The 24,419-nt window shown below is 35.7% G+C and overlaps 1 protein-coding gene across 5 annotated transcripts; it reads left to right on the top strand.

The window, feature by feature from the left end:
- The first annotated feature begins 6,124 nt into the window (after nt 1-6,124).
- LOC128547879 (uncharacterized) lies at nt 6,125-20,724 on the top strand. Of its 5 annotated transcripts, none has more exons than XM_053521453.1 (7): nt 6,125-6,247; nt 10,434-10,564; nt 12,829-13,070; nt 14,878-15,013; nt 16,906-17,085; nt 17,983-18,156; nt 19,369-20,724. In XM_053521453.1, the coding sequence occupies exons 2-7, from the start codon at nt 10,486-10,488 to the stop codon at nt 19,425-19,427; spliced, it is 870 nt and encodes a 289-aa protein (XP_053377428.1). In that variant the 5' UTR covers nt 6,125-6,247; nt 10,434-10,485; the 3' UTR covers nt 19,428-20,724. The 5 variants fall into 5 exon arrangements, with proteins under 5 accessions (XP_053377428.1, XP_053377427.1, XP_053377426.1 ...); XM_053521452.1 differs by having other exon boundaries at nt 6,134-6,251; XM_053521451.1 differs by having other exon boundaries at nt 6,144-6,255.
- The last annotated feature ends 3,695 nt before the right edge of the window (nt 20,725-24,419 follow it).

Genomic DNA, 24,419 nt, shown 5'->3' with positions numbered 1-24,419 from the left:
CTTTTGTGATCGCCCTGTGTCCGTCGTCCGTCAGTCCGTCGTCAACAATTTGACTGTTAACACTCTAGAGGTCACAATTTTGGCGCAATCTTAATGAAACTTGGTCAGAATGTTACCCTCAATAAAATCTTGGACGAGTTCGATATTGGATGACCTAGGGTGAAAAACTAGGTCACCTGGTCAAATGAAAGGAAAAGCTTGTTAACACTCTAGAGGTCACAATTTTGGCCCAATCTTAATGAACCTTGGTCAGAATGTTATCTTAAATAAAATCTTGGACGAGTTTGATATTGGGTCATCTGGGGTCAAAAACTATGTCACCAGGTCAAATCAAAGGTAAAGCTTGTTAACACTGTAGAGGTCACATTTATGATAATATCTTCATGAAACTTGGTCAGAATGTTAATCTTGATGATCTATAGGTCAAGGTTAAATCTGGGTTATGTAGAGTTAGAAACCAGGTCACTAGGTCAATTCAAAGGAAAAGCTAGTTAACACTCTAGAGGCCACATTTATGACCATATCTTAATGAAAATTGGTCAGAATGTTAATCTTGAGGATCCATAGGTCAAGTTCAAATCTGGGTCAGGTGGGATCAAAAACTAGGTCACCAGGTTAAATCAAATGAAAAGCTTGTTAACACTCTAGAGGTCACAATTTTGGCCCAATCTTAATGAAACTTTATCAGAATGTTACCCTCAATAAAATCTTGGACGAGTTTGATATTGGGTCATCTGGGGTCAAAAACTAGGTCACCAGGTCAAATCAAAGGAAAAGCTTGTTTACACTGTAGTGGCCACATTTATGACCATATCTTAATGAAACTTGGTCAGAATGTTAATCTTGATGATCTATAGGTCAAGTTTAAATCTTGGTCAGGTGGATTTAAAAACTAGGTCACTGGGTCAAATCAAAGGAAAAGCTTGTTAACACTCTAGAGGCCACATTTATGACTGTATCTTTATGAAACTTAATCAGAATGTTAATCTTGATGATCTTTAGGTCAAGTTTGAATCTGGATTATGTGGGGGCAAAAACTAGGTCACTGGGTCAAATCAAAGGAAAAGCTAGGTAACACTTTAGAGGCTACATTTATGACCATATCTTAATGAAACTTGGTCAGAATATTGATCTTGATGATCTTTAAGACAATAGGTCAGGTGAGCGATACAGGGCCTTCATGGCCTCTTGTCTAAGTACTTATATAAATAGATACGTTGTAAAAGCTGCTGAAACTAGTCATCAGAAATAAAAAGAAACCTGTATGTTTTGGAATTTTGCTTGGTTTGATGAATATGCACGAGGTCTTACATTGTATATAACTGGAGACGCACCTCCCATAACAAATAGATCTAATTCTTGCTTTGTCAACTAGTTAGGTATGGACATACAGTGGAGGATGTATATTCATGCTTTCTGTTATCACTTCCTTATGTTATCCCATAGTGTTTCTTAGTGTTCAAAGACAATTCATACCTCTCCAACCTCAATTATTCAATAATGTTTTCAATTTGTTTATCCATACTGTTCCTAAATAGATCCAACCCCCATCCTACTTGGTAACTAACTTTTGTCTTTGGCAAACTTGAAGCCAAGTCCAGCCCACTTTCTTTCCAAAATTTAAGATTGATGATGGCGTAGATTACTGTTTTGAATAACACCCCTTTTATTAAAGGAAACATGGTGGACGGATGTATGGCTACTTTTATTCTTCATATACGAGCTCGTTTTGCTAGCAACAGTGTTCTATAATATTCTTAAATAATTTTTATCTATTTTAAAGAAGTATACATATTTAGTTTGAAAAGTGTTTACCTAAATGATATACATTGTATTTGGCTATAATGCTCAAGATCATACTTAATGTCCTGTAGTATTTATATTTATTTTCAGAACCCCTGATCTTTGAAATAATTGTTCTTGAAAACAATCTCATTTATTTTGAATAATACAAAAGTTGATGTTATAAAGTATGTAGATAAGGGCAACATCTCTTTACTTTTAAAAAGATTTTCGTAAGTAAGCAGATTTATTGAGTATATATTTCTAAATTACAAGATGAACATAGATTTTATTGTTTACTTGTAAGGTATCTTTTACTGTCATTGGGCTGTTTTACACACTTGTTAAGCTTCTACATTTACATTGTTTACATTTGATAATAATAAAAGCCCATAAATGTGTCTGTACTTTTTTCTTCCTTTACATGTCCTTCAAACCTCCATGCCTGTTAGAAGTAAGATTAACAAAAGAGAATAGGTAAGGGCAGATTTCTCGGAAGCATAGAGCACCACAAACAGCCCCAGAGCCACTCATTTGCGAAGTAGGCACACAACAAAAAGCTGTAACGGCAAAATATTATAGGCGGGTTGCTTCAACAAGAGGGTCATGACCCTATATCGCTCATTTGTTAAACTTGGCCTTGGAATCATCAAGATAAACATTCTGATCAAGTTTCTTGAAGATAGAGTCATAAACATAGCCTTTAGAGTGATAACAAGCTTTTCTTTTGATTTGAGTAGTGACCTACTTTTTGCCCCACATGACCCAGTTTCGAACTGGATATTGGAATCATCCAGATAAACATTCTTACCGAGTTTCATGAAGATAGGGTCATAAATATTGCTCCTAGAGTGTTAACAAGCTTTTCATTTGATTTGAGCGGGTGACCTAGTTTTTGACCCCACATGACCCAGTTTCGAACTTTGCCTAGGAATCCTCAAGATGAAAGTTCTAAGTTTCATGAAGATAGGGTCTTAAATGTGGCCTCTAGGGTGTTAACAAGCTTTTTCCTTTGATTAGACCTTGTTACCTAGTTTTAAGCCCCATACGACCCAGTTGCGAACTAAGTCTAGAAATCATCAAGATAAACATTCTGTTGAAGTTTGTATTAAATCAAAGCATAAATGAAACCTCTAAAAATAGAAAATTTTACCCCATTCAGGGGCGGTAACTCTAGAACCCATAATGAAATCTAGCCGGTTTTCGAAAGGAACCGAGATCTTACTGTGACTTAAGTTATGTGTGTGTTTTTAAAATCGAATGTAAAATGTCACTTCTATAGTGTTCACAAGGTAAAAAATAACATATTTTGGCTCTTTCAGGGGTTAGGGGCCGTAACTCCGGAACCTAGGATTGAATCTGACAGATTCATCATGGGATCCAAGATCTATTGTTTAAGATATCTTGCATTTTTGTATCAAATACAACCATAAATGAAGTCTATACGGCTGCAAAAGCCAAAATAGCAAAGTTTGGCCCTGTGTGTGTGTGTGTTCGGGTTTAACGTCTTTTTTTTCAACAATTTTTCAGCCGTATAAACGACGGTGTCTACTTGTAGCAGTGAGCACAATGCCCAACTTTATAGTGCTGCCTCACTGGAATATCACGCCGTAGACACGTGGCATGATACCCCACCCAGTCACATTATACTGACACTGGGCTGACCAGTCCTAGCACTATCCTCTTAGCGCCAAACGAGGAAGCTACTAGTACCATTTTTTACGTCTTTGGTTTGACGCGGCCGTGGATCGAACCCACGACCTCCCGCACTCGAAGCGGACGCTCTACCATTAGGCTACCGAGGCAGTTTAAGTTTGGCCCTAATTCTAGAACCGATGACGGGATCTGGCCAGTTTTTGAAAGGAACCGAGATATGCCAATACAAGTTGTGCGCAAGTTTTATTAAAATCGATTGCAAAATGTGGTCTATCGTGTTCACAAGCCAAAAATAGCATATTTTGGCCGTTTAAAGGGCCATAACTCTTGAACCCATGATGAGATCAATTGCAAAATGTGGTTTATCGTGTCCACAAGAAATTGTGAACGGACGGACGGACGAAGGGCGATCACAAAAGCTCACCCTGTCATTTACATTTTTAGTTTGTCTGATTTTTTTATAAAAAGCTACGAGGTGTTGTCGTCACTTGATCGTGACTTTTTTTTAAAAAAAAGTATACAAGGTATTGCCGTAACTCGATCGTTGACGTCAGCGTAGGTATCTTTTTTGGGTCCACCTTTTCTAAAAAACTGTAACAATTATAGCTTGAAACTTTGCACATATGCTTATCTTCATTATATCATAACTTAACATGCATTTTGTCAGAATTATGGCCCTTTTTTGTAATTGGAAAATTTGAATTTCTTGGTTACTTTAAGATCCACTTAACTGGAATGCTATAAGACACAAGTTTTGAAAATTTGCACACTTGTTTACAATCATTATGCGAGTAAGTAGGTCAAGAGCCATAATTCTTTAATGATTTTTTTTAAATTATGTCCCTTTATGTACTTTTCACTTTCTTTTTATTTAAGTCCACCTTTCTTGAATTCTGTAAGAGCTATAGCTTTGAAACTTTGCACACTTGGTAACTTATCATATACTAATAAAATAAATAGTTCTGTTTCATATAAAATCCAGCAACTTCAGATCCATTGATAGTTTCTAGATTTTTCATTCTATCATAGCCCTATTTTCAATAAGACATCCATGCATTTGCTTCTAGAAAATGAAAACGAAAATGGTGTTGAATTGTATGCATGGAATTGCATGTCAACTGATCAGGTCGGATATCCGGACACTTCACTGCATCGCCTTTCGTAGTAACAAGCGGAGGTGGAATGTAGGACGTTTGGCCAGCGGACGTTTTGGCCCGGACGTTTCGGCCTAGGATCTTTCGGCCTAGGATGTTTTGGCCAAGCATTTTTTGGGGGTAGGACGTTTTGGCCAAAAATAAATTGTGGTTCCATATCTTGCAAAATATGGCCTGGAGATTATTCTAAAGAATGTTTTAGTATAAGTGAACAAATTGAACTGATGATAAAACATACGGTATTTTATTTTTGTAATCATTTTATATATGTATACATATAAACATATACACATTGTATATGTGTGTGTGTTTGTGAAAATATTTGCCATTTACAACAAACCAAGAGTAATGAAAATAAATTTTATTCACAATTATTTTTTTTAAAAAGAATAATCAATTATACTGTAACATATGATAATATATTAATGTCCAGATCATAATTTGCATATTATGGAAATAATTTTTTTTTGGCCAAAACATCCTACCTCAAAAATTTTCTTGGCCAAAACATCCTAGGCCGAAAGATCCTAGGCCGAAACGTCCGGGCCAAAACGTCCGTGGCCAAAACATCCGTCCTCCGCGGAGGTGACGGCAGACGCTAATTTGTTAATTAGTAAGGCGAGCGAACGGGATGATTTATATAGGTTTGTGACTCTTCAGTATGTTTAACAACTGGACGCTTTTGATTCTGTTTGACATGAAAGTGAAAAGCACTTGGACCATCTGCTAGCCTCTTTCGTCGGGTCTACGATTTTGTGGTTGCTATGCCTTCTGGCAAAGTTATTGAGTAAATGCATTTAGGAGTTCTTAGGTATTCTTATGTATTTTAAATGGGAATATTTCTGTGGTTTGAATACCGTGCCTTTTGTTACCGTTACAGATTATGTACGATTTTACACTGTCCATTTCTGAATTTGGTGGATATTATGAGCGAGACATTATATATTGTGCACATTTATGAGCTTACCTCCCCAGGAGCATTTTTGCCTTCGGCCAATCCAAAGCGGAATCCACCGGGATATTTATCTATTTATTTTACTCTGGTCAAATTTTTTTTTTTACTTCGTGTATTCATTCTGTACACAACATCCACACATACACGGTAGTAGTGTCTCCTTTGGTGGCTTCGTGGGTTAAACTCTTTGAATGTGGCATTTTCGGGGTCTTATATTTGCACCATGGAAGATTTCTGTATGTGTTCGACCAGTGCAATTTATGAAAAGTTAGCAGAACGGCAATACTCTTGTGAAAACTGAACATCCTAGTATGGAGAAAATATGAGAAATATGTTTGAAATTGGCAGACAGATAGAATAGACTGGGAGACTTACTAGTTTGAAATGGGAAGTAAATCATGACTACAGATCTTCCATACGTCACATTGCAGAATATAATAGAGATTTAGTTTTAAAAGCGAAACAGAAATAGAGAAACAAAAATACAAAAGATAAATATATTGTGCACAAAATTAAAAAGCAGCACAAGATAATGTAGGTGTAGATGTTCTTAAAAGTTCTTCCCCTTGAATGATCGAGCGTCATTTGCCCCTTAATGTAAACTTTATGACCTACATTTATCAAAAGGTGTATTCTTCTACTGGATTATAATGTATGGATTTACTGTATTGAGAAATTGTCAACTGACTGTACCTTCTTTGTATGTATGTATGTTGAAATATTAAATAGTAATTTCCGCTATTCAAACTAAAATTGATCAAGTACAGTAGTGACAAGGCTGTATTGTAGTTTGTGCTTAAAAAAAAAAGATTACTGTATTGTTTTGTCAATTAACATGATTAAATCAGAAGAATATGTAAATTACAGATGCTTAAGCTGAATGAAAAATAAAAACGAAATGTACAGAAAACCCGTAGATCTTTTATGTCTGAAGGTAGGAAGAAATATTTATAATTTAAACCTGTCCGATTCACAAATAGGGGATCACATTGGTATCAAGTCAACACGTCCCCTAGTCAACTCGTCCCCGATTTGGTCATTTCGTCCCCCAAAATTGGTCATTTCGTCCCCCTCATCATAAAATTTGGTCAGCTCGTCCCCGATTTGGTCATTTCGTCCCCATCATCCTAAAATTTGGTCAACTCGTCCCCCTTTTGGTAATTTTGTCCCCCTTAATATTTTAAGCATTTTTGCATTTTTATGATATTTTTGACTTTGAAAACTTGTATTTAAAATCATCGTGAGTTTTGAAGGAGTTATATTGGAAATAGTTAACTTTAAATAATTAGGTTTGATAAAATAATAAAAGAAATCTACTGAAAATATAAGACAATTAACTGAAATAAAATATAAAAAATAAATACAATGCTCATAGTATTAAAAATATAATATAATAGGAAATCTAATTAACTTTTTAAAAATCATAGTAAGAAAAGAGAGAACAATAACTCGTTACCCCTGGTCATAATAAAAGAAAGTTTTATTTAGAAATACAATAAAGAATAAATAAAATATCTGTCACATGCTTTATATCAATTTTTTGTCATTAAAGTAAAAAAGAAATACTTCAAAAGTAGGGAGACTGTGGTTTCTATAAAAGTAGAATGAGCATATACCTGCATGCAAAAGGTGTTAAAGGTTATTAATCACATTAAAAGGCGTTGATTGGGCTGATTGGAAGGTGTTAATGGTATTTAATTGCATGAGAAGTTGTTGATTGACCGGATGAAATGTGTGAAAATTTTCCCCAAGTAGAATTAAATGTGTTAGTAGTTGATTGGAGTGAGGAAATCATTTATTATAAAAAAACGTTTAATAAAAAGTTTAATATTATTCAAGAGTTTGAAAATAAGCATCATCAAATACGGACATTTAAACAGCTATCATGTTGTCCAACATAGCATACTTACAAAAACAAAACAGAAAAAAAACCCCTGGAAATCCTCCTTGTTAAATCGATCACTTTTAAAGCAAAAAGCTCTTAAAACAAACTTAAAGCATAAATATACTTATTTGAAAGGAAAAACAGATTATCATACTTTGATTTTTTTTTTTCAAAATACGTTTTAAAAAGGGGGCCGAAAAAGGGGGGAAGAAATGACCAATTTGAAATCGCCGAGGGGGACGAAATGACCAAATCGGGGACGAGTTGACTGGGGGACGAGTTGACTGTAAATCATCACATTTGCCATTAGGGTAGAGATGGTACCTACCCAAATAAATTAAAGGGGGACAACTCTGAATTGATCAATAAACTGACGCCAACATTAAACATTGATCAAAAGTGAAAGAAAAATCAGATAGGTCCTTTTTCAAACAACTTATCAGGCAGACAAAATATGACCTACATTTGTTTAAATCCCTTTGTATTCAATATACAATATGCACGCTTTTCTCATGACTTACACTGACAGTTATGTTGTAAGTTGTAGTGAGGCCCTGATAGAAAGTTTAGTAATGCATGAAGATTATATAGAATAATGCGTACATTCCTTTGAAGAAAATTAACGACATTAAGAAACGTTATCAAGTTTTGATCTTTTAGCCAAAGTTGTTTATTTATTGTTCTCAATGGTGATGCATTGGTTTACACAACATTTATATATCAAAATGTAAAATGTATATATCCAACAATGAGAAATAACAAAAAAAGTTAAATTGGTTGCACAAAAATTCATTGTCGTCAAATATAATTACAATGTTTTAAGGTAGTGGTTGTAATTACTACATGTTAAGGTAGCTGACAGGTAATGACTCTATGTAATGTATTTTAAGCAATTCTCAATTTAAACATTCTCTGGAGGGAACTAGCATGATCATTTGCTTTCCTTGAAAAACGAATAAATGCTGAAAAAGCATATGGAGATTACTCTATTTGATGATTTTCGTTACAGGTCAACTACCCTAAACAAACTAAAAGGTGTTTTATTTATTTTTGAAAACAAAGTAATCGGATAATTTCAGATATCAACATTAATTTAAAACTTATACTGTTTACACAACTTGAAAAAAGGTTTTTGTTGGGGCCTCTCATTTACAAATATATCAACAATTATCGCCTGAACTGAGTGCATTCATGAGTGGAAAATATTGATGGTAAAATGGTGTAGGGGTTTGTTTACAATATAAAATCTTTAATAACTTCTTTAAGGTACATTTTTGGTATGGTTTTGGTAAGCTTATAATAAAGAGCATGTCATTCTCTTTCACTCAGAATTTTTTCAAGCGTTTTAGACTCTTGGCTAGTCTTGGAATTTGACTTTATTAAAAGACAAAAGGAAGTTCAGTATAGGCTCTTTCAAAATGTTGAAAGTAGAGTAAACTTACCTTATACTCTATTGAATTTATTTAGCTGTGGGAGCATTTGATATAGACTATAATTGGGGAAGTCCTAAAATCTTTGAAAAACGGTCAATACAACAGTTGTCCATTTTGCTTCAGATATTTTGAGAAAGTCATTTTTTAGATATCAAATATGTCTATTTTTGACATGGAGAAGAGGAAAACCATGAATATATTTAGAAAATTGGTGCACTTAGCTATCATTTCACTCTGAAAAAAACCTATAAAGATGAATTTGAATTTTTTAGGTACCATCTCTAATTAGGGGATCACCTAGATCTATTTAATATCATATTTTCTGTCCATCTAGAAATATATTTTTCTGACAAAATATGACTATGGTAATAGAACAGAACTGAATAGAAATGAACATTTCAAGGCAGAATATAATGAGAATCAGAACGTTCACATTTCAAACAGGAAATACTAGGTAAAAGATTTATAGTGCTAGTTTTCACAGTTATATTTTATTCATAATTAGCACTAACAATATTCAAAAGTAAAAAACTACAATCAAAGTACGGATACTTAGAACCTTACTTTTTAGCTAAATTTGCCAGTTCAAACCATTAGGCCTCAAGCAGAATAAAGTCATAAAGAACCTTTTGGGGTGATCCTCTATTGGTTGAATGCCTGCCTGTGCTTGATAAAATCTATACTTCTTTGTTTGGTGGCACTTTTTTTCTTCGACATGTTCGAAGTCAGTCAAAAATTCAAAATCACTTTCTTTCTGAAAAAATGCTTTGAAACTTAATTACTGACAGACTATATGTTAAGGAAAATATGCAGCTTTCGGTATCGTACACATGTGAAAAATCCCTCGATTCATGTAAGATTTCTGTCTGTTATTTCCTTGTTACTTGATGGATTTGATAAATAAAATGTGCCGAAAACAAAAAGAGCATCTGTTGCATTTAATCAATCTTGGCTTCAAACACTTCGCCCAAATTTAAATGTGTACGGTCTCAACATATTTGGTCAGGGCGAAGTGTTTGAGAAAAGTATCAAAATAAAAAATTTCTGGCCGTGCAGAAAAGCAACAGTTTCCCTGTCGTTGACGCTCTTATTTCATTATACTCTGTCAGGTAATATGAAAATCATAAACAGAACTGTTACCTGAATCGGGCGATTTCCCCGTGTTTACGAAACCGGAAAGTCATGTGGGTTGGCCACCCTGCACCTTAGGGAGATAAAACTACGAATGATGAGCACCCAATATGATTTAAAAACTCATCTATTCACACTAGGTGTATATTTACGAAGATCGGATACTTGTGCACCTCATTCCTTACCTCAGCCATGTCCAAAATTTACTTAATCAGTTACTTAAATGATCATAAGACAACAAAAAAGAAAAGAAAAGAAAAAAAAAACAACAAAAAAAAAAACAACAAGTGGCATCAGGAAATTAATGCTATATTTCTTACTTAATTACTGACAGACTATATGTTAAGGAAGCACATGAGAATTGTATTAATCTGTGATAATCTAAATAGAACAAGATTGTTCTTTTTTCATGAACATGATGAAATACTTTATTTCAGATGACTTGATAGATGATATGGCATTCATGTCAAGATACACAAACTGTAATGTATGGAGAGTGCATCAGTCATGAAGTGGATAATACTTTCTATTTTACTTGATGCATTCAAACTGATCAGCACACAAAAAGGTAATAACATCTATGAGTCACATTTTCTTGTGAAATAGAAACTTTCTGAAAACAACTTGTTTAAAGGTTAGGTCCAGGTTTTGGGAATTTTTTTTGAACATCACCAACTTATAGAAGTATAGAAAGTGGACTTACATGAAAATTAAACAGTGCTCATATAAAACATGTATACAAGTCTACAAAAGCATCATCAATTTTAATCACATATGTATTGGATTCTGGAAAGGGACTGCATGAAGAGGTCATACGTCTGGACAGTTCAACGCCTTCAAACACTCACCATTTTTAAAGAACTGTTGCATGTCTTTGTTTTGATGCAATTAATTTGATGTAATGTCCCAGTGCTTAAACTTCACAAAACTAGGTTAAACATCGATTTGAACAATTGTTTGCTTTTATTTCTTTACAAATGGCATTCTTTTATAAAGGGGAATATTTTAAGTATCCAGTGGTACAGGACAGTAAGGTAAAACATGTATTAGACAGGTAGATTGTTGGTAAAAATGTTGTTCCTTTACCAAACATTTCTGTGATTTGATGATATAAAGCTAAACCTTAAAGCTACAGACCCAAATTTGGTATAATGATAAAGTGAGTGAAAGAAAGTGTTCAGTTGTATTACTGTTGGACTCATTCTTTAATACGTACATTATATTGACCCTACAGTATTCAGTATGGTCACTTTACAGAAACATTTACTGAGTGCCACAGACTCCCTGGCTTCTTCCTGATGTTTCTGAAAAAGGATTTTCGTGTTATTTAGTTAGATTCCGGTATCTTGCTGTTATTATATCACTGTTTGCAGATCCACCAGCAAAACTAATTTTGAGGCTTAAGGAGTTTGGATACTACATAATTATGTTTGTTTTATCAATTTAATATTAGAATGACACTTTTCTTCATATGATTGCTTATTATCCGACTTGTACGGGACCTTACGACCATACAAATTTAAGTGCAAGTATCATGGCGACTGATCAATAACAAATTAAGAAAAGTCAGTTTTGTACCAATGCAGTGGTCGTAAGGCCGGATTTTGGTAAAAATATTTTGACGGATATATCTTTTGTTTGTCTGTTTTGGGTTAAATGCCGTTTTTCAACAGTATTTCAGTTATGTAACGGCAGACAGTTTAACGGCAGGCAGTTAACCTAGCTCTGTACCAGTACAAACCTGTTCTCCGTAAGTAACTGCCAACTTCCCCACATGAATTACAGGTGGAGGAAGAATGATTTCAGACACAATGTCTTTTGTCAAATTGTCACAGAGAACAAACGGTCCGCCTCCAGACCGAACACACGGCCGCATGATCCGCGCTCTCCCTATTGAGCTAAGCAGCGGGTTCAATTCAGTGTTTCATGAAGATATTTAAGTTAGCGTGATTGTTTTTGTACTTTCTTGGTAAGTTTCGTGAAGATATAGGGTATCAAATTTGTTAATTGTAAAATTGTTTATGGGGACTATGACAGACAGTCGGTGGTCATACCCACTTCATGCCCATGTGAGTTAACAAGGAACCATGAACAGGTAACTAGAGATTGTTTGAACTGAGAACATATATCATTTAAAACTCAAAGACTGGGCTAGAGCTTGTATGAACTTTGAACAGATATTATATAAGACTGGACTAGAGCTTGTATGAACTGTGAATAGATATCTATTTAAGACTGGACTAGAGCTTGTAGGAACTGTGAATAGATATCATTAAAGACTGGACTAAAGCTTGTATGAACTGTGAACAGAATCTGATATAATTTAAGACTGGACTAGAGCTTTTAGAACTGTGAACAGATATTATTTAAGACTGGACTAAAGCTTGTATGAACTGTGAATAGATATCTATTTAAGACTGAACTAGAGCTTGTATTAACTGTGAACATAATATCATTTAAAACTCAAAGACTGGGCTAGAGCTTGTATGAATTTTTAACAGATATCATATAAGACTGGACTGGAGCTTGTATGGAACAGATATCATTGTAGACTGAACTAGAGTTTTCATGAATTGTGAATAGGTATCATTTAAGACTATGAACTTTGGACATGTATGATCTATGATTGGACTTGACCTACAAATATCATCTAGAAATGAACTCGAGCTTATGTAAAGTTTGAAATGTGTTTTATTGTTTTGACAGTTCAGTAGTGCATACCTGAAGTTTTAGTGTTTTTTGGTGAAGAAATAAATCTGCATCTCTATAGCAATCATGTATAAACAGTGGGTAAGAATGTTACTTAACTTATTTGTAGTTTTCTATTTTTAGACACACATTTGACTATTACTGACAGGCAGTGCGGTAAAACATACAAAATGGCATGGTACAAATCTGCATACTTGGAGTATCATGGATCCGACTTGTTGGAACACAACCCATGTTCTGTGGAATTTGAAAATGAAGAATCAACAGATAAATTTATTTGTATTTCTACTCAACAAATTTCGATTGACTGTGAAACAAAAGTCGAATTTCATCACTACTTTATAAAACGCTACAACCAACCAGAGGTATTTAAAATTTGTTATAGTTGTAATAAAACAAGTCTACTATTAATTCATAACTTTATCATGACATCACTGTACATCAGGGGTCCTAACTGACCAGTCAGAGAACTGCATTTTCGAGTACCTGCCAGTTTCCACTTGGGGTATAACGAAGTATATTTACAATGAACATATAGTGACTTTAGAAATAAATATCACACGATTTTAGAAATCAAATTAAGATTTTTCACTGCACATGCCCCAGATGTTGCTACAAACAACAAAATTTTGAAGTGTCATTGAAATATTATAAGGATTCAATACCTTTATTTTAGTTTAAAGTTTGAGATTTTACACAGGGAGTCTATGATAAAGTCCGAGTAAAATGTAATCATTACCCAAGTGAAAAAAAGTATCATTCCGCAATGTTTTGGACATGTTGAAATTATAAATTCTTAAGTCTACCACGGATACTGCATCGATTTGAGCCTTAACACTGTCTGTGTAAAGCACCCGATAACTTGATACAGGTTCGGGCACTGTGGAGTAAGGGTAGAGCATCCGACAAATTACAGGTTCAGGCACTGTGGTGTAAGGTTAAAGCGCCGGACTAGTTACAGGTTCAGACACTGTCATGTAAGGGTAGAACGCCCGACTAGTTACAGTTGCAGGCACTGGGGTGTAAGGGTAGAACGCCCGACTAGTTACAAGTTCAGGCACTATGGTGTGAGGGTAGAGCATCCGACTGGTTACTGGTTCAGGCACTGTGGTGTAAAAGTAGAGCGCCTGGCTAGTTACGGGTTCAGTCAATGTGGTGTAAAGGTAGAGTGCCCAACTAGTTACAGGTTCAGGCACTGTCATGTAAGGGTAGAACGCCCTACTAGTTACAGGTGCAGTCACTGTGGTGTAAAGGTAGAACGCCTGACTAGTTACAGGGTCAGGCATTGTGGTGAAAGGGTGGAGCATCCGGCTGGTTACAGGTTCAGGCACTGTGGTGTAAGGGTAAAACGCCTGACTAGTTACAGGTTCAAGCACTGTGGTGTAAGGGTAGAGTGCCTGACTAGGTACAGGTTCAGGCACTGTTGTGTAACGGTAGAGCGCCTGGCTAGTTACAGGTTCAGGCAGTGTGGTGGTGTAAAGGTAGAGCGCCCAACTAGTTACAGGTTCAGGCACTGTGGTGTAAGGGTAGAGCGCCCGACTAGTTACAGGTTCAGGCACTGTGATGTTCGGGTAGAGTGTCAGACCAGTTACAGATTCAGGCACTGTTGTGTAAGGGTAGAGCGCCTGACTACTTACAGGTTCAGGCACTGTGGTGTAAGGGTAGAGCACCAGACTAGTTACAGGTTCAGGCATAGGGCGCCAACTATGGTTTAAGGTAAAAATCCCCGACACCTAGTTACAGGTTCGGATCGAAATGAGGATATCAGTTGACTACTGTTTTAAATGTCTCTAAAATAGTAGTGAATACTGATAAAAATATCAAAACAAAATACAATACATATCGCATATCCGTAGCTCTGACCAACCTATAAACCGGGCCAGTCTACTTTATAAGTACAACAACACTGTTGACCCATTTAAACGAAGAATATCATGTATCATTGAATGAAAACACAAAAGACGAGTTAAAACACGTTAGAGATTTTGTAAATTAAATCACCAAAATACTTGCTGAAATTCAAATTTTAACTTCAAGAAACATTTTTGACAATAAGAAGCGTAGAGGCGGCATAACAAACGGAGAGCAGATAGGGATAATAATCGAGGCATTTATCTGTTATGTTCTAAACTTTATAAAAAGCATATATACAAATTCGTTTTACATTTTCAGCGAAAGATACTGTGTCACAATGCAACATTAGATGAATGGTGTGGTGACGCGTTCCCCGCCAATGTATTCGTTGTAATAAAAAAACCCAAAAGGCATACATCAGACATTATCAAACTGCGTGTATACAGGAAGGAATGTAAGTTTAACTTTATTTGATATAGACGGAAACCCAATGTGTAGCGTTTAGAAAAAAAAGTCGTTACTTATTGCAATGATAAAGGTTGAAACGCCAATTGGGCAACTGGAACCATAAAGTATTTTACTAGTTTGTGTGTTTTTCATGATTATGGTTGGAACTTTCTAGGTCGAGTGGTCTAATGTCGCTGACTAAATAACTTGCCTCTCGTCGATGTGCGTTCAAGCTTCTTTGGGGCGTTGAATTCTTTATGTGAAGAAGCCTTCCAGCTGGCGTACGGAGGGTCGGTGGTTCTACCCAGGTGCCCGACCATGAACCAATGCACTGAAGGGCACCTTGGGTATTCCTCCACCATCAAAGCTGGGAAGTCGCTAGCCAAATGACCTATAATTGTGTTGGTGCAATGTTAAACCCAAACAAAAATAAATCGAAGCCTTGAAATGTGTGATGGTTGCGGGTTTTTGGTAGATTTATTTTTCTGTTTAAATGCCAGTCTATGAATATACATAAATAAGAAACAAGTACAAATTTAATATGCCTCATATCTAAGTTGAACTCTGCCTGACCTAGCTTGTGATGTATCCATGGGCTGGAATACATTATCATTGACAGATCTTATATAATGTAAGTGGCCAGTGTGAGTGGATGCATGTTGAATAAGAACTGCTTGTTGTTGCTTGATTTAATTCATCCGTATTGTTCATGAATGGGACTATTTTGTGTAGCACATGAACATCCTTTGGATGTAGTTCGGAATAAAATAAAGATGCTATATGATTGTCAGAAATACACTTGTAACTTTGGTAGCGGGATAAACCCACAACCAAAAATAAATAGTGTAATGTGATATGTTGTACTGATAAAGTCAGCTGTTGACAATATTTAGCTTGACTATTCGAAGAATAGTCTGGCTATTCTACCCACCCTGGCGTCGGTGTTATCGTCAGCGTCACACTTTGGTTAAAGTTTTGCATGCAAGTACATATGGCTATCATTTAAAGGCAATAACCAACCTTACTAGGTCAAGTTTCATAACTCTGACTTGTATTTTGGCCAAATGATACCCCCTTTTGGACTTAGAAAATCCTGGTTAAAGTTTTGTATGCAAGTTACTATCTCCAAAACTAATGAAGATATTGGATTGAAACTCTAGGTGATGGCATCAATTCCCATAACTCTGACATGCATTTTGGCCAAATTATACCCCCTTTGGACTTTTTGGATGCAAGTACATATAGCTATTACTAAAAAGAACATAGGTTTGAGACTTACTTTTTCTTTTTCTAGGTCAATTTACAACCTCACAGGGTCAAGTCCTATAACTCTGACTTGTATTTGGGCAAATTTGCCCACTATTTGGACTTTAAATCTTGGTTAAAGTTTTTCATGCAAGTTACTGTCCCCAAAACTAATGCAGATATTAAATTGAAACTTCACATATGTCTTCAGGGTTATAAAACTAGGTGGTAGCATCAAGTCCCATAACTCTGACATGCATTTTGGCCAAATTTTGGACTTAGAAAATCCTGGTTATGGTTTTGCGGGCAAGTTACTATCCCCAAAACTGATGCAAGTACTGGATTGAAACTCTATAGATATTTTAACATTTAGGGTAATACTAAGTATTCTTGCTTCTGTGACAACAGTTCGAATAGTCGAGATTGGCTGTCTAACGGACAGCTCTTGTTAGATCTAAAGTGTGCCTATTTTGATGTGGAAATTGATTTATGTCCTTAAAGTAAAGAAGACATTGTAGTCTCATTCATTACTGGTTAAAAGCCATGATTTTTGTCAATTATGGCCCTTACTAATGCTTACTAGAATCAGTAGCTGACATGTAGTCAAATAATGTTTAAAAATTGTTGCATTTTTCTGCACATTTCATCTTCTAGTACCTGGCGACTTTTGGGATTCAAGTGTGAACATCGCTGTCGTAACTAGTCTTCCAGCCGTGATTGTTCTTGTCACGGTTGTTATCATTTCTTGCTGCTACTATCATAGGAAATCACGGGTTGCAAGAGCCATGAGGGTACAATATCAGACAACAGCAGGTGCTGTCACAGTTCAGACAGGTACTTGAGAAACTGGGCTTATTTTCAATGCTTATCGCTTCGTTCGGGTGTTTTATTGCGTTTCAGTTAAAACTTGAGTAATTTTGTTGGACACACTACTTTCTAATTGATAGAAAGCTTTGATCGGAAGTCTGACGTTGCCATTGGTCATCATGTTTAGGTACAGTTGTAGGTAACACTTACCGTCCATTGTTTACCTTGTCAGCTGGTACACTATTTACTTTATATAACATTTTCAAAAGTTAGACAAGGAACAGCAGGCGACACTGAATTACCCTACACTGTATCTTTATTCAGAAGCCAAATTAATAATAGAAAACTACACATTGGAAAATGGTTTTGATTTTAAGATTTTGACAAGCAGGATAAACATTCAGAAATAAAAGATACACTTTTTAGGGGGCTGATAATGATGGTATTATTATTGACCTACAAGGAATATGAACATTTAGTTGGCTGAATAAGAGATATCGCGAAAGAGAACAAGCATCACTTACATATATAATTACGAAATATAATGCTCCTCTTCTTCATAAGTTCCTTATTGGATTATTGTACCCTTGTTTTAAGGCAGGTAATTTGAAATTAAACAATACCATTTATAATGTGTTCAAACACTATTGCAGTAATTTTTCTCAAGTTATAAAAACATTTCTTGAAAATTTATCACTTTCATATTTAATGAAATTATATTCATTATTCTGTACTACTAGAGATCCGTCTTTAGCTCGAGGTTGTAGAAACTGCCACCTGTCAGTCCATCTTTTCTGTCTGGTCGTTTAAGCCTTTAATTGTGAAAGTACTGAAGAGAATTCATTAAAAATTCATATAATGATAAATGACAATAAGAGAAAATGCAGGGTGCAAGAACTCTAATATTAACCACATCTCCACTAGGTCAAGGATACACGACTTCATCGCAACCGGTATCTAGTTACCAGCCAATACCACAGGAAGCTGGATCCCAGCAACTGCCAGCCGGTTATCATATACATACAATGCAGATAGCAGCTCCAGTAAATCAGGGTACCAGTCAAGCTGGCAGTAACCAACCTCTTGTGGCGCCGTCAGGTCAGAAAACTATTATACTATGAAATGTTGATACAATTTACAAGATTTTCATTTACTTACGCATATTGAAAACTGTCTCTTTTGGACCTTAATGGATTCGCGTATGTATGTTCTGCCCATTGTTAGAATATATATATATATATAATCTAGATCTTCTTACATCACCTTAGCGAAATTTGGTATTACGTAGTACGTCTTACTTTTCTTGTTAAATTGCAGTAAACAACTTTTTCTAACACTACGTATTGCAATATCAACGCACATACTATTTACATGAAATGTGTTAGATAGTAATGGGCATGTCTGTATGTTTGTTCGTTCGTCCGTCCGTTCAGTACGATACGTGTTCCAGCGATAACTTCTTTTAGAATAATCAAGGATGTTTCAGTGAAACAGAGCACAGATGTTGAATATGATTAGGTATATTTCTTGCAAGCGTCAAGTTCGGTACCTTCAATGGCAAGAATATATGCATTGTCACTGGCAGTTTTTATACTCATGTATTAATACATATATCAGTACATATATGAGTCGCACCATGAGAAAACCAACATAATGTGTTTGCGACCATCATGGATCCAGACCAGCGTGCGCATCCGCGCAGTCTGGTCAGGATCCATGCTGTTCGCTTTCAAAGCCAATTGCAATTAGAGAAACCGTTAGCGAACAGCATGGATCCTAACCAGACTGCGCGGATGTGCAGACTGGTCTGGATCCATGCTGGCCGCAAATGCATTGCCACTATGTTGGTTTTCTCATGGCGCGGCTCATATTGAATATATGTCTCTGCAGTAACGTTCGAAGTAATGAAGAGAATACAGTGAAACTGAATAGAAATGTTGAGTGTTATGAGAACATGTGTCAGGTCTGTACATCCCAACTAATGTCACAGACAATGGTTACCTTTTCAGCAACATACCTGAAAGTATGTTAGCGCCACTTCCGTACTGCTGGCGTACTATACTATGGTCAGTTATGTTACAAATATTTAATAACTTTATAGTAACTGAACAAAAATCCGTTTCAAGTAATCTGATTTGGACGTTTGAATACGTTACTGGTTAGCCATGTGTTCCAAGCTCAATATTTGTATATGTTGACCTTCCCAGTTATTGTAAACTTAAGATATTGTCGGCTTTTAGTCACAGTTCATTTAATTCATTCCAGTAATCAGAGAGCTTTATGTTTTTTTTTCTTTTCTTGTTTTAACAGCACCGTCGATGGAGCCAGATGAAGCTCCCCCTCCGTCTTATGACAGCCTGTGGTCTTAGAATAATGATAATCTGTATCAGGAACAAATGAGGCTACTATAAAGTTATGTGAACGATGAAGCGCTTTGAAAATGCACTGTTTTGAAGTTCTGCCAAAACTTAACTGGGAAATTTTTAATGAAATGTTAGATTAAAAATTTGGACCTTGAGTTCGATTTCTAAAGTATAATTTTGAAATGATTCAGGCGTAAACAAACATTGGATGATTTAGTGATAAAATCGTTTGTTCCGATCTGCGATGATGTCTTTGCAATAATTATGTAAATTAAAAAGTTTACAACCGACGAATTGAAAATACAGAAAGCTGCATTTTACAAAGACGTGATTTTACAATGCATTTTGTGCCTTATCCTGTTCTTCTTTTTGAAATTGTACGCAATTGGGGGTGATTTATTGTGCTTGGCCCTCCTGTAGAATTTAATTAAATCAAAACCTATAGTTCATATTGGAATTATTCAAAGTTATGTTAGATTTGCGTTTGTGAAGTCTTGCGGTGTAGTGTTGCAAATATGTAGAAGATTTGAAACTAGGTACCATGGGGGCGTATAATATGCACAAAAAGGACATGTTTGTAAACAGTCACCATGCTTTGACTCGGTTTTGTTACATGTTCTGGTCATTTAGGATCATTATACTATTATAATAGAATTTCATTCAAGGCGGTGCTAGCGGGCGTGAATGGTGTTGCACATTGCATTGCCTCTCATAAACAGACTACACCAATCCGAGTCTACTATGCTGTTCGGCTCTATGCTTCCAAAGGGTCTGTTCACAGATTGCATTGATATGCATATAGTCATTTGGAGTAAAACCAGTAAGGTAATATTGGCCTATACAATGTGTTCGAAACAAAAAGCACAAAGATTTGATAGGAACAGTCCCGTACCAAACAGTCACACCCTAACCCCTATGAGAGTGAATGTACACCCTAACCACTATGGGAGTGAATGTACACTCTAACCCCTATGAGAGTGAATGTACACTCTAACCCCTATGGGAGGACCTTGAGTTCAATTTCTAAAGTATAATTTTGAAATGATTCAGGCGTAGACAAACATTGGATGATTTAGTGATAAAATCGTTTGTTCCGATCTGCGATGATGTCTTTGCAATAATTATGTAAATTAAAAAGTTTACAACCGACGAATTGAAAATACAGAAAGCTGCATTTTACAAAGACGTGATTTTACAATGCATTTTGTGCCTTATCCTGTTCTTCTTTTTGAAATTGTACGCAATTGGGGGTGATTTATTGTGCTTGGCCCTCCTGTAGAATTTAATTAAATCAAAACCTATAGTTCATATTGGAATTATTCAAAGTTATGTTAGATTTGCGTTTGTGAAGTCTTGCGGTGTAGTGTTGCAAATATGTAGAAGATTTGAAACTAGGTACCATGGGGGCGTATAATATGCACAAAAAGGACATGTTTGTAAACAGTCACCATGCTTTGACTCGGTTTTGTTACATGTTCTGGTCATTTAGGATCATTTACTATTATAATAGAATTCCATTCAAGGCGGTGCTAGCGGGCGTGAATGGTGGTTGCACATCATTGTTACTATTATAATATAGAATTCCATTCAAGGCGGTGCTGCGGCGTGAATGGTGTTGCCATTGCATTGCCTTCATAAACAGACTACACCAATCGAGTTACTATGCTGTTCGGCTCTATGCTTCCAAAGGTTGTTACGATTGCATTGATTGCATATAGGATATGAGTTAAACCAATAAGGTAATATTGGCCTATACAATGTGTTCAAAACAAAAAGCACAAAGATTTGATAGGAACAGTCCCGTACCAAACAGTCACACCCTAACCCCTATGAGAGTGAATGTACACCCTAACCACTATGGGAGTGAATGTACACTCTAACCACTATGGGAGTGAATGTACACTCTAACCCCTATGAGAGTGAATGTACACTCTAACCCTTATGGGAGTGAATGTACACTCTAACCCCTATGGGAGTGAATGTACACTCTAACCCCTATGGGAGTGAATGTACACTCTAACCCCTATGAGAGTGAATGTACACTCTAACCCCTATGGGAGTGAATCAGAATGTAATGGATGTGTACATGCATAGATTAAGCAAAACAAATACATAAGGAGAACAAAGAAATGTTTATATATATATAAATAACAACATAAGATAAGCTGACTAACCTTAAAAGTGTGTAACAGATGTAGTCAATCATATACTCCTCAATACAACCACGGGCTTACCACGTGGCTACTCCTATTGGATTTTTGTTCTTTATAGGTTGCGGGTTTATCCCGCTACCAAAGTTAAAGTGTATTTCTGACAATCATAACATCTTTATTTGATTCCGAATCACATCCAATGGATGTTCATGTGCTACACAAAATAGTCCCATTCATGAACAATGCAGATGAATTATCAATGAACAAGCAGTTCTTATTCAACCTGTATCCACTCGCACTGACCATTTAGATTATATAAGATCTATCAATGATTAGGTTATTCTAGCCCATGGTTACATCACAAGCTGGGTCAGGCAGAGTTCATCTTAGATATGAGGCACATTAAATTTTTATTTGTTTCTCATTCATGTATATTCATAGACTGGCATTAAAACAGAAATAAATCTACCAAAAACCCGCAACCATCAGACATTTCAAGGCTTTGATTTTTCTACCATTTATCCAGTCAGACAAAATCACAGTTGTAAGAAAGTGTAGCATGAAACTGTGAAAGGACGCTGTGTATCTCAATTAAATTTAAAATTGCACATATGTATAATTGTTGTATTGTTGTACCCACCGACAACGAAGTTCAGGTTGTCTGTCAGTCAGTCCGTCTGTCTGTCCGTCCGTAGACACAATATTGTGCGGATCAACTCTCCTCATTCCATCGACACAATTTAATAAAACTTAACACAAGCTGCCAGTAACAACAGTATTTGTGCATGGTGCATGTTAGGTTCTTTCAGAACAAAACATTGCAGAGTAACGGGATTTTTTTTTGTTACTTTACTATATACAAGTACATAGAGTCTGCATATGCAATCCTGTGCGCGCCTAATCTCCTGAACCCTTGTACACAATTGAATGAAACTTAACACAAATAATCAGTAGTAACCCTAGTTGTGCATGGTGCATGTTAGGTTCTTTCATGAAAATATTCTGCACAGTTATAGGACTTCGAGATGTGAAACCAAAATTTGTAGTCCTGTTTGGCGCCATATAACCTATACTGTGTTGGTGCGCGGTAAAACCCAAATAAATAAATAAATTGTTTTTTGTTAATGTACTATATACGTACTGTCTGCATGTGCAATCTCCCAAACCCTTGCACACAATTTAATGAAACTTCACATAAGTGATCAGTCCCAACCCTAGTTGTACATAGTGTATGTTACGATTTTTTAGATAAATATTCTGCAGTTATGTGACTTTGTTTTTTGTTACTATGCTATATACATAGAGTCTGCACATGCAGTCTTGTTCGCGCCTAATCTCCCGAACAATTGCACACAATTTAACGAAACCTCACACAAGTGATCAGTATCAACCTTACTTGTTCATGGTGCATGTTGGGTTCTTTCAGAAAAATATTCTGCAGAGTTACGAGACTTTGTTTTTTTTCTATATACATAGAGTTTATATACATTCAGTCCACATAATAATGCAATCTTGTGTGCGTCAAATTGCAGTGTACTGTGTCAGTGTGTGCGGGGGTTACATTCATCACCTTCAGCGATAGCTCTAGTTTGCATTGCTGTTTTAATATGCACTCTGATTTTGTATCATTGTTTAGTTAGTTACAAATAATTTTAAAATTATGTTACCTATATGTATATTTTAATAGCTGCCTGCGTTTACTTTTATGGTTACTTTACAGTAAATTCTAAACGTTTGAGATGATTATCGTTTCCTAGTTTTGTAATGGTACAGTGGAAATATACTAGTAGTTCATTGCTTAGCGTTTTATATGCCAGAGCACATAGTTGCTGGAATTGTGTAAATTTTTCATCTGGTTTGATTAACCTGTCGAATATTATATGCTTATTTTCAGATTATTTATTCGTTTGTTGTTATGTTATACATAAACATATTGTTTTGCGTTATACAGTGTTTACAGGTGCTTGTGCTATTTTTCCGTTGAATGTTACTGTATATTTACATTGTTGAAAATTGTGATAGATATTTATACATGTATTCTGTAAGTAGTTGTGGAAACTTTGAGATTGTCCTTTCATTGAAATATGACTGAGAGATTAAAAGCCAACCATTGTATGTCTGCAATTTTCACTGTTTGCCTTGTTTTCGGTGCTTCCGAGGGATCTAATTTCCATGTTGTATTATTATTTACAATGTATCTATGTTGATAATACTTTAGATCTGTATTTTTTAGCTCCACTATTCGGAGAATAGGGGGGATATACTACTCGCCCCGGCGTCGGCGTCGGCTTGACCCTTCTTGGTTAAAGTTTTTCGGCAACCTTTGTTTTTCTGTCATATCTTTGTTACTGTTGCTTATATCTTACTGTAACTTCACATAAACATTGTCCAGTATACAAACAATGTATGTGTCGGGGCTGAGCCCATTATAACCAAGGTCAATGTCACCAAGGTGTTATACTTAGGTTATTTTTAAGGTTAAAGTTTTTCGGCAACCTTTGTTTCTCTGTCATATCTTTGTTACTATTGCTTATATCTTACTGTAACTTCACATAAACATTGTTCAGTATACAAACAAAGTATATGTAGGGGCTGAGCCCATCATACCCAAGGTCAAGGTCACCAAGATGTTATACTTAGGTTATTTTTAAGGTTAAAGTTTTTCGGCAACTTTTGTTTTTCTGTCATATCTTTGTTACTATTGCTTATATCTTACTGTAACTTCACATAAACATTGTCCAGTATACAAACAAAGTATGTGTAGGGGCTGAGCCCATTATACCGAAGGTCAAGGTCACCAAAGTGTTATACTTAGGTTATTTTAAGGTTAAAGTTTTTCGGCAAC

Source organism: Mercenaria mercenaria, chromosome 13 (genome assembly GCF_021730395.1).
Source record: "Mercenaria mercenaria strain notata chromosome 13, MADL_Memer_1, whole genome shotgun sequence".
NCBI lineage: Eukaryota > Metazoa > Mollusca > Bivalvia > Venerida > Veneridae > Mercenaria > Mercenaria mercenaria.
Note: the sequence above shows the minus strand (reverse complement) of the source record. Positions and strands in the feature narration are given on the sequence as shown.

What these genes read in the sequence shown, in the direction of transcription:
- LOC128547879 (XM_053521453.1), top strand. Translation starts at nt 10,486, where the DNA reads ATGGAGAGTGCATCAGTCATGAAGTGGATAATACTTTCTATTTTACTT. An exon ending in ACTGATCAGCACACAAAAAG is followed by an intron (nt 10,565 to 12,828) that starts GTAATAACATCT and finishes TTCTATTTTTAG; the next exon opens with ACACACATTTGACTATTACT. An exon ending in ACCTCTTGTGGCGCCGTCAG is followed by an intron (nt 18,157 to 19,368) that starts GTCAGAAAACTA and finishes TTGTTTTAACAG; the next exon opens with CACCGTCGATGGAGCCAGAT.